The 14754-nt window shown below is 38.6% G+C and overlaps 1 protein-coding gene across 3 annotated transcripts in view; it reads right to left on the reverse strand.

Annotated features, from left to right (window-relative positions):
* The window catches only part of PIK3C3 (phosphatidylinositol 3-kinase catalytic subunit type 3), a 144220-nt gene that overhangs the window by 19077 nt on the left and 110389 nt on the right, over nt 1–14754 (reverse strand). For all 3 annotated transcript variants that reach the window (XM_023543837.2, XM_064294591.1, XM_064294590.1), the window contains one exon: nt 4439–4607. In XM_023543837.2, the coding sequence (XP_023399605.1) occupies nt 4439–4607 (169 nt within the window). The remainder of the gene's footprint in view (nt 1–4438; nt 4608–14754) is intronic.

Consider the following 14754-nt stretch of genomic DNA (forward strand, 5'->3'; position numbering starts at 1 on the left):
ATAAAACTCAGTGGGAAAAGGATTAAAGAATATGAGGTAGATTATGTGTGGTGATAGAGTGATGCGATTGGAAATATTATGAGAATGAAGATTTGTAGGAATGAAAGCACATCTAAAAAAGAGCTGGAAGTACAAGAGGCATTGGTCAGAGAGTGGGAAGCTTGGAATTGAGATTGTGGAGGGGATGAATTACTAGTATAGGTAATAGGGACTGGCTACCAAAACCAAAAAACAAAAACAAACCCGGTGCGGTCGAACTGATTCTGACTCATAGCGACCCTATAGGTCTAAGCGGAGCTGCACCACTGGGTTTCCAAGGAGTGACTGGTGGATTCGAACTGCTGACCTTTCGGTTAGCAGCCGAGCTCTTAAAACACTGTACCACCAGGGCTCCAGAGTGTGGCTATAGTTGGTACTAGACGAGGAGAACAAGAGCCTGAGAGGCCAGGGCATGGCTGGATCGTTCCTGTGGATGGTAACCTCAACAGTACTCACAAAAAGGAAGACAATGAAAGTTTTCAATGAATAAAAAGTTACAGGGAGGTAGGCAGATGCTGGTCAGCAGTGCATACTATATCTGACGGTATGATCTTTAATGGAGTTGCACATGTTTATGTAACTTTTTCTTGTTTAAGAAGGCAATAATTTGGAAGTGTCCACAGGGAGCAAGAAGGGCACCAAGCCCTTCTCCAAGCGCTGTGGTACGTAGGATCCACTTGAGAGGGCTGCAAAGAATGTGTTGTCAGTAGGGTATAGGCAGCTGTTACATATTATGTCTTATGGAAAAAAGATGCTCTTTCAACTAGCCCTGAATTATTCATACTCTGCTTTGTTGATTATACAGTTCTTCCCAATCTTGCTATGGGGCAATATTAGGAATCTGCTACAAGGTATTATAAGGAGGGAAATACAAGGCTCAGTTTTGAAAGGATATATGAGAGGTTCTCAAATCTAGCTTCCCATCAGATTCACCTGGGACCTTCTTAAACTATCAATGCCTGGACCAATACCAGACAAATTGAATCCGATGGGCCCATATGAGTAGTTTTGTTAAAAAGTTCGCTAGATGATTCTAATGGGTAGCCAGAATCTATGCTACAACTTTTGCCTTTGTGGTTTTTCTTAAAGGCAAATATTAATGCTTTCTGGATTATCTGCTGGTTTAAATTTAACCAACAAGGGATGCCTCTATTGTAATGGCAAATGATAATGGACTGTAAATAAATAAAACATTCAAATTTGCGGGTAATTTGTCACTACCTTAACCATTGTTTACATCCGTTGCCTTTACCAGGGACGGATTACTAATAAGTAAGCACAATTAAGCCCGTGTGTACCTTCCTTACTCTAAGTCAGTGCATACCGTGCTTACTCGTTATTTTGCCTCTAGTCATTACGTTGTGTTTTCCATTCAAGACAGAACAAGTCAACCAAAATACAAAGTATGTATCAAATATGGTAGTCCATTCAATAGCCTACCCAGAAAAACAGATTTAATGATTACTAGAAATCTTTAAAAACCATTATCAAAAAACAGTACCTAAAAAAAAAGTATAGAAGTAAAAGAAAAATGATAGTGAGGAAAATATGCTAAATTAAATCTAAACAAAGATGTAAGGAGGGATGTTTAATATTTTGAATTTTTTAAAAAGAGCAGGTTGAATACATTGTTCAAAGAAAATATTTCTTTTAACCCATGATCATGCCAAGCACCATACTGCACACTGGTCATATAAACATGGCCTGAAGTTTTCATAAAAGCCTTCAATACTGAAAATGGGAACATCGAATGAGGTTCTTACAATGTTTGAGAGACCTCTTCGTCTTACAGTCTCGTCATTTTACATATAACAAAGATTAAAATGGAATCCTGAGAAATTATTCAATAATTGTACTATCTTGAGGGGAAAACAATGTCATTAATGATGAAAGGTGTGATCAACAAATTCATGAAAGTCACTAGGCAAACGACCTCTAAGAAACTGTAAGAACCTCCCTTGATCTAGTTAAATGCATTCCTATTTTCTGTACTGGAGGCTTCTACCTAAAAATTTTGGCCATCTTTGTATCACCACTGTCTATCAAGGTACTTGGCATAAACACGGGTTAAACAAAGAGTTATGTTTTCCTTGAATATTTAAGGTTTACAATTTTTTTTAACATTACTACTGTTGTCATGAGTTATTGTTAAAAAATTAATTATTGGTGTGATATGTATTAATAAAATTAATGGTAATATATTTTATTACATGAAAACTGAAACTCCATAAAATGTGTCCTCCATCTGCATAATTGTAACTTAACTCAGTTCAAAAGGGACTGCACTGCTTATGTGGTCCTATGCTATTTAATGGTTTCTTGTTGAAGAAGTTATCAGCAATCAACAAAAACCAGAAAAGAAGGTGACTGGTCGTATCTACAAGCCTCAGTAATAAAAGGCTCAAATAGCCTTTGTTCCAAACAAGCTTCTGAATACCAGGTTAATTCTTTTAAGGGCAGTTTTTTACTAATGGAACCATACTTGAAAACACAATATTAAAAAATAAATGTTGATCAAGATATTAGGGCTCAGCTTAAGTGAAGTACACTGAATTAAAAAAAAATAAATAAATAAAGCACTTTTCATGAAGATTTAGCAGATTATTTAGATTAATCCCCTTGCGATTCTTCTTTGTAGTGAAGAAAGTCTAACTTTGGCTCCCATTAATAACTTGTCTGTTTGCTCATTCTGCTGAATTGCTACTAATCCATTATCAATGACAGTTTATAAAGCAAACTGTTTTCCTTTGACTTTCAATAAGATAGAGCCTTTGACATTTCTCAAGCTATCATTTCATATCATCTTGCCTGCCTCCTCACTGAGATCATCATGGTTCCATCTAGTTCTCTATAGGCTTTGATTATTTTAAATTAAAAATCCCAGATACTAAAGTTGGACTCCCACCTCTCTCACCAGGGAAATAGAAAGAGCACTGATCTTATTGTTATTCTTTTAGCATTTCTGGAAAGTAAAACTGAGCCACTGTGCTCTCCAAAAGATAAATAATGTGGCACTTTGTAAAATACATGTTCAAGGGTTTACCATACATGTAGAGACTGAATTAACAATGAAGGCCTATTTAGTCATTGCAAAAAAGAACCCTGATTAAAAAAGGACAGCAGTTTTTCTGGGACCAGAAACATCAACATCACCTGGGAACCTGACCTCGACGAAGACCTACTGAATCAGAAAATCTGGGGGTTCTCATACAAATACCGAGAGTTCTCATTCAATAAACGTATATTCAGTGTCTATGTTCCAAGCACTATATGAAGTAATAAGGTTATGAAAACAAACTAGATAGAAACCACATGCACAGAACAACTCACTATCCTCCAGTTATATTTTTATCCGGAAGAACCCGTAGGTATGTCTCCTGGGCTGGGGTTTTCTGCTGGACTTAGAATATTTGCTTACTGTACTTAGGCTGAAAACAGTTAAGAGTCAAATTGTCCTGCCATTTTTGATTAATCATCAGGGCCGTGTCTCGAATTTAATAAATATGACATTTTTTTTCCTGACGATATATTGATGTTGTCCTAACTAGAACAAAGGAAACAGAAATATAAGGGATACGGAAAAACCAATTTTTCAGCAGATGAGCTGATGAGGTGCAAAAAAGAAAGACAAAATTATGTGTAACATTTACTTTTCAGTCACTTAACTAAATTTCTGGTCGTTCCCTCCTCTCCTTCTTGAAGAACAACCAAAAACATGACTGATAAAGGTGCTAAAGAATGAAAATGAGCTAATTTCACTTTAAGTAAGTTAAATGCTTCATTCTTTCTTAAAGAAATAAGTCTGCCAGGGATAAGGAAAAAAACCCAGTGTGGTGACTGCAGAGCTCCAGGACTGGAGGATTTATCTCTATCCTCATAGTGCTGAAGTATGCATAGCACATTTTATGAACATGATGTCAAGCCACTGATTCTGATGCCTCCGTGTTTACCTATAAGCCCTGGTGGCACAGCAGTTAAGAGTTCGGCTGTTAACCAAAAGGTTGGCAGTTCAAATCCATCAGCCGCTTCATCGAAACTCTATGGGGCAGTTTTATTCTGTCCCAAAGGGTCACTTTGAGTCGGAATTGACTGGACGGTAACAGCTTTGGGGTTGTGGTTTTCTTTTTTTTTTTTTGGTGTTTACCTAATCTTGTGCAATTCCAGCTTCCTATTTGGTGGAATAACAACCAGGCAATTAGTGGGTAAGCAAGAAGTTTTATCTTCTCTTCCCTTGATATTTGACTACTTATCAAAATACATACCAAATGTATATTAAGAAATATCGTTGCCTGTATTGTTCTGAAAAGGAGTGATGCTAAAGAATGAATACATTTGGACAACTCCTCTTGCTCCATGAAATGAATTTCCAAAGATCCTGATGTCAAGCAAACCAACTTACCTTCGAAGGTGGAGAAAAGCCGTGTAACACTGTTTACGAAATTCTTGGTACTGCTCGCTCTGTGTGCCTCCCATGCCTTCCACCATTTCTTTATTCAGCTTCATTGGAGGCGGAAGAGGCTTCGGATCGCGGCCCAAAATATATCCAAAGTCTATGTGGAAGAGTTTGCCTGGATGTTGAAGAGAAACTCATTTGTTTCCAGAATTATCTTAGAGAAAGAACTGGGAAGGGCATATGACATAAAATTGCCGTAAGGGGCACCTCTTTATAAAGAGTACTGGCTCACGGTAAAAAAAAAAAAGCCTATTAAAATGCTTGATCCTCTGACCTCAGGTGTGAGAGTGATCTTCAGAGCATATCCTAGTTCATTTTAATTCACATTCATTCAAAATGATGCTGTGCTTAAAATCATCATTCCAACAAAAAACCAAACGCACTGCCATTGAGTCGATTACTGACTCATAGCGACCCTATAGGACAGAGCAGAACTGCCCCCATAGAGCTTCCAAGGAGCGTGTGGTGGATTCCAGCTGCTGACCTTTTGGTTAGCAGCCATAGCTCTTAACCACTATGCCACCAGGGTTTCCAAAATCATCATAGTAATGCTAATTTTAAATCCTATTTTTAGATCCCCAGAAATCAAAGACAGTCAAAATCTGGGCCACTTTTTAAGGTATGTGCAGAAATTGGTATCTTGTAGCAAACTTCTCATGCTAAAGTTAAAGCTGAGCGTCCTTCATATAATGGAAAACCATTACTTTTAACTGTTCCTCAGACTACTCCTTTAACTTACCACTATTAAAAAAAAAAAAAATCCCCAAATTGAAAATTATATTGTTAGCTTCATTTGAACCACTTTCAACTTATCTGTGCCACTCATTAGTTGTAAACTAAGAAACCAACCACAGTATTCACATCTGGCAAGAAATGAATACTGCTACAGCACCCATTATGAGAAACCGAAGGGCAATAATATAAAGAAAACAGGTATGTACGAATGCAATAATTAATCTTATAGAATGATTCACCTTAGAATGCATAAAACACCTTGTGATTTATAAGCAGGTATAAAGTAGGAATCTATTTTAACATACCTGTTACGGACTGAATTGTGCTCCGCCCAAAATATGTGCTGTAAATCATAACCCCTACACCTGTGGTTATAATTCCATTTGAGAATGGGTTCTTTTTGTTATATTAATGAGGCAGTGTTAGTACAGGGTCTTAAATCCTATACTTCTGAGAAATAAGAGACTAAACAAGCAAGCAAAAGGCAGCGATGAGGGCAGAGAGATGCCAAACCACGTGAAGATCACCCAGGAGCAGTAGCTCAAAAGAGACAAGGACCTTCCTCCAGAGCCCCCAGAGAAAGTCTTTCCCTACAGACAGCACCCTGAATTAGGACTTCTACACTACTAAGCTGTTAGAAAATAATTTTCTGTTTGTTAAAGTCACCCATTTGTAGTATTTCTGTTACAGCAGCACTAGATAGATAACTAAGACAACATCTCATGGGTCCTACAATTTAAGCTTCACTGAGGCAGGGATTTATGTCTGTTTTGTGCATTGCTGTATCCTCTGTACCAGAATAGTTTCTGGTACATAGTAGGCAGGAGCTCACTGTTGAAGAAATAAATAAATTTTAAAAAGCCAACCATAAGAACTCCCTGGTACAACCTGCCTACTCTCATTTGTCTTATAATACATTATGACCTGTTTTATATGGAAACTCATCCTCCATCTCATGTTTGGGAAGATTAGTGTTTTTCCCTCCAGGTACCAGCCAAAACCTTTGCTTCTCAAAATGAATTTACTGAGTCTATGGACACTTCTACCACCTTGCAATGTTATTTTTACCTATTGACTCCAACCATTACAATGTTGGCTATACCTTCTATCTCTTGCATTATGACTGTTATCTGTAAACTTTATATTCCATCATTAGGTCACTGTTGGAAATATAAAACAAAGATGGGCACAGAAACAACTCTGGTTATAAGGCAATGAAGTCCCAGGTTAACAGCAATGCATTGGCAAGTGCTCTGAATTGGTACTACAGCTGCACTATATACAACTGACACCTTCATCTCTCATTTGATCAGGTATGTGACATTGACAAAGTTGATTAACCCCGTCCCTCATTTCCTAAACTTCAAAATAAGGTTAATATTGATAACTACCTCATAAGATAAATTAAGAGAGAATACATCTAATACTTAACAGTACCTAGAGTACACAGTAAACACTCTAAATGTTAGCTATTATTATTATCCTCAACTAAGTTATAGTTGGGTATGTCAAACGAAATAAGAAACCTTGCTTTTGTCAAGAAGGATTGTTATACCTATAGCCTTTCCCCATTCTAGGAGGTATGTCTGAAGGTTAATTTTTTATATCAGCTTGGCTAGGCTATGGTTTCCCATGGTTTGGCCAAACACTGGACTAGTTGCTGTTCCATAATGTAATGTAATCACCTTTCATAATGTAATCTAATATAATCAATCAGTTAAAACAAAAGGAGTTTCCTTAGAGTGTGTTCCACCTTCAGACTATAGGTACTTTGGCAGAACTTGCTCTCTCTCTTCACTCTGCATTTTTTCCATTGCCTGACATATGATCTTGGGATACAAGCCTACAGAAGTCTCCGCTCTGCTCCCTGAAGTATGGGTTATGAACTTGCCAGCCCCTACAATCCCATGAACCAGCTGGAGTCTCCAGCCTGCCACCTGACCTATGGACTTTGGACTTGCCAGCCACCACAACCACATGAGTCAGTTCCTCGAAGTAAATCTGTGTGTGCGTGTGTGCGTGTGCGTGTGTGTCTCTCTCTCTCTCCCTGGTTCTCTTTCTCTGGAGAACCCTGGCTAAATGTCACTAAGTCATAGGAAAAAAACATTTTTTGTCTGACAGGACTTATACAAAACTAAATCAAGCCAATTATTACTAGTGATCAGGTCCTTAGAAACCCTGGTGCTGTAGTGGTTAAGTGCCACGGCTGCTTACCAAAGTGTCGGCAGTTTGAATACGCCAGGTACTCCTTGGAAACTCTATGGGGCAGTTCTACTCTGTCCTATAGAGTCGCTATGAGTTGGAATCGACTTGATGGCACTGGGTTTGGTTTTGGTTTTTGGATCAGGTCCCTTAAAGCTGCTTACAAATATTTATCTTAAATACCTCAAATAACAGATTTTAAAAAAATAAAATTCTGAACTTTACTAAAAAATAATTATCAATAACTACCATTTTAAGGATATTTTAAATATACTGAACAGGTATTTATATATTCATGTCCAAGATGACAACTCCCAAAAATTGGTAAAATTAAGTATTAAAAGAATAAGAAACTCTTTCTGCCATCTTTCTTGTAAGGAAAAACTAAACAATACATTAAGTTGGAAATTTTATAAAAAACTTGAAATTCACCAAAGCCAAGTAATAAATAAAGTCTGAATTTTGGACAAAAATGATATAAAAGTCAACATAGTAGCACTATTTTCACACAACTGTTAAAAAAAAAAAGTACAATAAAAGTTATCTGGAGTCAGCAGTAGAAGTTATATCAATTTGGGATATAGGCTTCATATATAATAAGAAATAACAGCTTCTGTATGAATGATGAAAATAACAACTATGCAAAGGTTTAAGCACTATTACCATTTGGCTGTAGAGTAAGTAGCTAACCAAGATCTCTAATTATTCCATGAAAAACCAAATTTTTCATTTACCTAAATAAATCATCTCCTTATACATTTTTTTTTTTTTTTTTTATACATAGTTGTCCACGATAGGTTCTAGGACATTATGTGATTTGGGTGTGTGACCACCTGTGTCTGAAGGGGCACGGGGCTCCCAGGCACACTGGCCTTGGGGCTGCTGCACTATGTGCTGGTAGGGCAGCTCCCAGTGTAAACCCCTCAGGTGAGTGCTGCAAATGCCTCAGGTGGCAGAGTCTCTCCCAGCTGTCCCTGCATTCTCTGATAAGCCAGCTGCAGGGAAGGCTAGCTGTCCCATGAGAACCTGCCCAGTGAGGGGACAGGGTGGGCCTAGGGGGGACGATGGCACCCAAGCCAGGGCTGGTGCATCCAGGGCATATATCTTTCCACCAGCACCCTACAGGACCACACTAGGCAAAATGCTGGGACTAGACACGTTGTGTCACTGTTGCTGAGGGGGATTGGGGTTTGGACTTTGGGCCTGGACCTCTATCACTACAGATTAGGTGGTTCCCAGGCCACGCGCAGCAGCTGGGCAGAAGCTGACCTCAAGATGGGAGTCTGATATCCTTGCACAGGGACATATATATATGGTCAGACACGGGATGTATAAATACAAATATGTACTGTATAACATCCATTGGGACAATGTCCAACCGCATGTCTGTGGTCCCACAAGTTTCTTTTTTTTTAAGGGAAAGCAGATCTTCTATTATTAATTTCCCTTTAATAGTTTTAAAGTCCTCAAATCCCAATCAGGAGTAGGGACAGCCAAGGCTGCCATTGCCAGCCGTGCTCCGGGCACCCACACACCACCTGGTCCTGCAGCCACCATTCTAGCCCCACCTCCATGCATCACTTGACCTGCACCTGGACATTCATAAAGTCCCAATCCTGCTGTGGGCGGGGTGGTCCACAGCCACACATCCAGCATGGCCAGCCTCCTATATCCAGTGGATAGAGTTCTCAGGTTTTGCCCAGCTGGCTCGGCTGCCCCTGCTCCTCAGGCAAACAGAACAGCAGCAGACTGCAAGCATAACCTGGGGACTGACTGTGTATAATATGGTGTTCGCCCAACATCCAAACTGCATAACATCCTATTTACAGAATTTATTGTGGACGTGAACCAATGCATACGTATGTATGTATGTACACTTTTTTTTTTTAACTTATGTTGTAGTTGCTGTTAAGTCAATTCTGCCTCATGGTGACCCCAAGTGTGCACAGTAGAAATGCTCCATAGGATCTTCAAGGCCGTGACCTTTCAGAAGCAGATTGCCAGGCCTTGCTTCCAAGGTGCCTCTGGGTGGGTCTGAACTACCCACCTTTCATTAGTAGTCCAGAGCTTAACCATCTGAACCACCCAGGGAATTCTTTTTAACTTAGACCGGGTTTAAAATGCTCCTGTTCAAACTGATAAATTGGTCTGTTTCATAAAAACAATTTTTTTTTTTAAAAAAGGGGTATCATCTAGTACAGTAAATGACAAACGGGGTGAGGGGTGAGATGAAAGGAATTATAATTACATACAGTTAGGAACCTATAGAGAAGTGAAAAATTCTCTTTTGTTAAAAAAAAAAAAATACAGCAAAGGTAATAATGGCTTAAATAGTTCCTCTAGCTGACACTATCGTTACCTAAATAGAAAACATTTGGTAAACAGTTATTGCTTACCTCACCCATATCTATCAAAATCCCTTAGCAAACTGTACATCAAAATTATTTTTCACTTACCTTTCTCCCCTCCACTATAAAAAAAACCATTAAGAGTCTCATAATCAAGACTCTTGCTTTATTACCTCTGGGATAGTCCAGAAACCCAGGACAACAGGAGCACTCAATGGGTCTATTCTGCATTTACTTCACTAATGATACCTCAACTCCAAATTTATAACCCAGACAACCTTTAATAACACCGGTGATGCCAGAAATTCTCTTCCAGAAACTTGACAATTCTGATGAGAACTTGCCCTGTTTTTAAATTTGTGTGTCTTCACTTCTGTGATGATCAATGATAAAATTAATGGAGGTTGAATTTGGATCATCCAGATGACACTTTATAACCAAATGCTGCTCTGTGATTTCAGGGTTTTTGACTCATTTGGTACTATTTTCATTGTTGTGGGCAAATACAAAACAGAACAGAGGCAGACTTACTTATACCTTGCAATGAAGTGACAGCATCTAGGACAAACAGGTTTTAATGTAGTTCAACTAGAGAAAAGAGCTTAAGAAACTTCATGTGGTGTGCAACAGGAAAAGCACTTCGCACTCGCACTGCACTATCGTACAATATTCACACTGCAAGAAGCAATTTAGTTTCAGTATTACACTGTCTCTCACATTACTGTTAAATTTACTAGTTTATAACATTGTTTTAATTTATGAAACTTTTCATTTTATAGTTTTGTAAGAGCAGAAGCACCAGAAGTTAATATCAGGTTTTAGGTTGTACATATTTAAGATTACAAAATGTAACATGTCAACACAAGAGACTTTATTTCTACTTAAAAGAGGACCGTGTATCACTCGTGTTTGAAAAATACCGTTTTGGTTCAAGAACTCTTAATCTGGAACCCATGAAAGGAATCCCAAAATGGATTTCAGTGGTCTCTAAACATAATTAAATTCATTTTTTGGGAGATCCAAACTTCAGATTTCCAAGGGAAGTCCATGATTCAAAAAAGGTGAACAACCAGTTTTAGAGTAAGGAAGTCGATAACTAACTCACCGGGAGAGCATCATCTCCTAATCTCTTAAGTTTCACAGGGGTATTTAACCAAATTTAACTGGATTTGGTGAAAAGTCCGGGACCAACTTTACGGTAAAGATTTTGCTGCCTTCAGCTAAATATATATCCTCTGTTCAACTGAACTAACCACTTTGTACTTTATTCTCATTCTGGAGTTTCTGTTTATTTTCTAACTCATTAAACCAAAAACCAAACCAAACCCAGTGCCGTCGAGTTGATTCCGACTCATAGCGACCCTATAGGACAGAGTAGAACCGCCCCATAGAGTTTCCAAGGAGCGCCTGGCGGATTCGAACTGCCGACCCTTTCGTTAGCAGCCGTAGCACTTAACCACTATGCCACCAGGGTTTCCTAACTCATTAGGCACATGCTATTCTACCCTTCAAGGGGCATAAAGATAAGAGAGCCTCACAGTATTACAGGTACGGATCAACTTTCCAAGGTTTTATATAATTATTTAATGTTTTCATTTTGTTTCCAATATAATTCCTAGTGATAGTCAGCACTTGAGCAAATGACCAGCCTGACCAATCTCTAAATGATGAAACTGCCAGCATTAATAACTCATGGTATCCTAGTAACAAATGGTATGAGTCATCACACCTAGTTTATTTAACTCTTATGTTTTAGATACAGACCCCTGCCCTGTTTTTCCTCATTTCTTTATAGGCATTATCGGAATTCCAATGTTGGTTATGCATCACTGCTAATGAAGAGCATATTTCTATTCTTTCTGCAACTGAACTCTCAAAGACTAGGATTCCTGCTTAATTGCAAGACATAAAATATTCAATAGCTAACAATGAAACAATTACGATGCTTTGCAAGTTCAAAGAGCCATGTATTTCGAAAAGAGGCTGTTAGCGTTTTAAGAAACTTCATCCTCATACATACCAAAGAGAACGGTTTTAAAATTAGTTTCTGCAAATAAAGCTAATAAGGGCTTAAAAAATGTACTTCATGAAATAAATAAAAAAAAAGTTTAATGAAGAAGTTCAGGAAGTTTGTTCTTATTCAAATATATCTCCTTAAGCAGTCAGGAGCTAAAATGTACCTAAAACAAATGGACTCCTGACTGTAATTACCTTCTCTTACAATACAAAGAGAATTAAAAAAAAACCAGTGCCATCGAGTCGACTCTGACTCACAGCGACCCTACAAGACAGAGTAGAACTGCCCTACAGAGTTGAGTCGATTTCGACTCATAGCGACCCTATAACACAGAGTAGAACTGTCCCATAGAGTTTCAAAGAGAATAAGAAGTACTAATTAAATGTTTCTATATTTGCATAAGTGGCATGAAGCAATTTCTGAAACTATAGTTCAAGACAATTGTATTTCTTGGACTAAAAAAAAAGTGAATAGAAACTACTAAAATTAATAATATTTAATTGTAGGGTTTTTTTTTTAATTTCCATTTTGTTAACTTAATAATTAAAAGTGACCAATATTAAAATTGCACTCATTACTTTTTTCACACCTCTGCTGGTTCTCCTCCTTGACTCTGTTCCACTGCTCCCTATAATCCAAGCTACCTTTTTTTTAAAAATAATTTTTATCGTGCTTTCAGTGAAAGTTTACAAGTCAGTCTGTCACATATAAGCTTATATACACCTTACTCCATATTTCCACTTACTCTCCCCCTAATGAGTCAGCCCGCTCCCTCCTCTCAGCCTCTCCTTTCATGATGGTTTTGCCAGTTTCTAACCCTCTCTACCCTCCCAACTCCCCTCCAGGCAGGGACGCCAACAGTCTCAAGTGTCTACCTGATATAAGTAGCTCACTCTTCATCAGCATCTCTCTCCAACCCATACTCCAGTCCCTTCCTTGTCTTCGGGAATGGTTCCCGTCCTGGGCCAACAGAAGGTTTGGGGACCATGACTGCCGGGATTCTTCTAGTCTCAGTCAGACCATTAAATCTGGTCTTTTTATGAGACTTTGGGGCCTGCATCCCACTGTTCTCCTGCTCCCTCAGGGGTTCTCTGTTGTGCTCCCTCTCAGGGCAGTCATCGGTTGTGGCCAGGCACCATCTAGTTCTTCTGGTCTCAGGATGATGTAAGTCTCTGGTTCATGTGGCCCTTTCTGTCTCTTGGGCTCATAGTTATCGTGTGACCTTGGTGTTCTTCATTCTCCTTTGATCCAGGTGGGTTGAGACTGGTTGATGCATCTTAGATGGCCACTTGTCAGCATTTAAGACCTCAGACACCACACTTCAAAGTGGGATGCAGAATGTTTTCATAACAGAATTATTTTGCCAATTGACTTAGAAGGCCCCTTAAGCCATAGTCCCCAAACCCCCGCCCTTGCTCCGCTGACCTTTGAAGCATTCAGTTTATCCCGGAAACTTCTTTGCTTTTGGTCCAGTCCAGTTGAGCTGACCTTCCCTGTATTGAGTATTGTCCTTCCTTTCACTTAAAGTAGTTCTTATCTACTAACTGATCAGTAAATAACCCTCTCCCACCCTCCCACCCCCCTCGTAACCACAAAAGTATGTGTTCTTCTCAGTTTATGCTATTTCTCAAGATCTTATAATAGTGGTCTTATACAGTATTTGTCCTTTTGCATCTGACTAATTTCACTCAGCATAATGCCTTCCAGGTTCCTCTGTGTTATGAAATGTTTCACAGATTCATCACTGTTCTTTATTGATGTGTAGTATTCCATTGTGTGAATATACCATAATTTATTTAACCATTCATCCATTGATGGACACCTTGGTTGCTTCCAGCTTTTTGCTATTGTAAACAGTGCTGCAATAAACATGGGTGTGCATATATCTGTTCTTGTAAAGGCTCTTATTTCTCTAGGGTATATTCCGAGGAGTGGGATTTCTGACTTGTATGGTAGTTCTATTTCTAACTTTTTAAGAAAACGCCAGATAGATTTCCAAAGTGCTTGTACCATTTTACATTCCCATCAGCAGTGTGTAAGAGTTCCAATCTCTCCGTAGCCTCTCCAACATTTATTATTTTGTGTTTTTTGGATTAATGCCAGCCTTGCTGGAGTGAGATGGAGTCTCATCATAGTTCGAATTTGCATTTCTCTAATGGCTAATGATCGAGAGTATTTTCTCATGTATTTGTTTGCTGCCTGAATATCTTCTTTAGTGAAGTGCGTGTTCATATCCTTTGCCCACTTTTTGACTGGGTTGTTTGTCTTTTTGTAGTTGAGTTTTAACAGAATCATATAGATTTTAGATATCAGGCGCTGATCGGAGATGTCATAGCTGAAAATTTTTTCCCAACCTGTAGGTGGTCTTTTTATTCTTTTGGTGAAGTCTTTAGATGAGTGTAGGTGTTTGATTTTTAGGAGCTCCCAGTTATCTGGTTTCTCTTCGTCATTTTTGGTAATGTTTTGTATTCTGTTTATGCCTTGTATTAGGGCTCCTAACGTTGTCCCTATTTTTTCTTCCATGATCTTTATCGTTTTATTCTTTATGTTTAGGTCTTTGATCCACTTGGAGTTAGTATTTGTACATGGTGTGAGGTATGGGTCCTGTTTCATTTTTTTGCAAATGGATATCCAGTTATGATAGCACCATTTGTTAAAAAGACTGTCTTTTCCCCAATTAACTGACACTGGTCCTTTGTCAAATATCAGCTGCTCATATGTGGATGGATTTATATCTGGGTTCTCAATTCTGTTCCATTGGTCTATGTGCCTGTTGTTGTACCAGTACCAGGCTGTTTTGACTACTGTGGCTGTATAATATGTTCTAAAATCAGGTAGAGTGAGGCCTCCCACTTTCTTCTTCTCTCTCAGTAATGCTTTACTTATCCGGGGTTTCTTTCCCTTCCATATGAAGTTGGTGATTTGTTTCTCCATCACATTAAAAGAGTCATTGGAGTTTG

This window comes from Loxodonta africana, chromosome 11 (genome assembly GCF_030014295.1).
Source record: "Loxodonta africana isolate mLoxAfr1 chromosome 11, mLoxAfr1.hap2, whole genome shotgun sequence".
In the NCBI taxonomy this organism is placed as follows: Eukaryota; Metazoa; Chordata; class Mammalia; order Proboscidea; family Elephantidae; genus Loxodonta; species Loxodonta africana.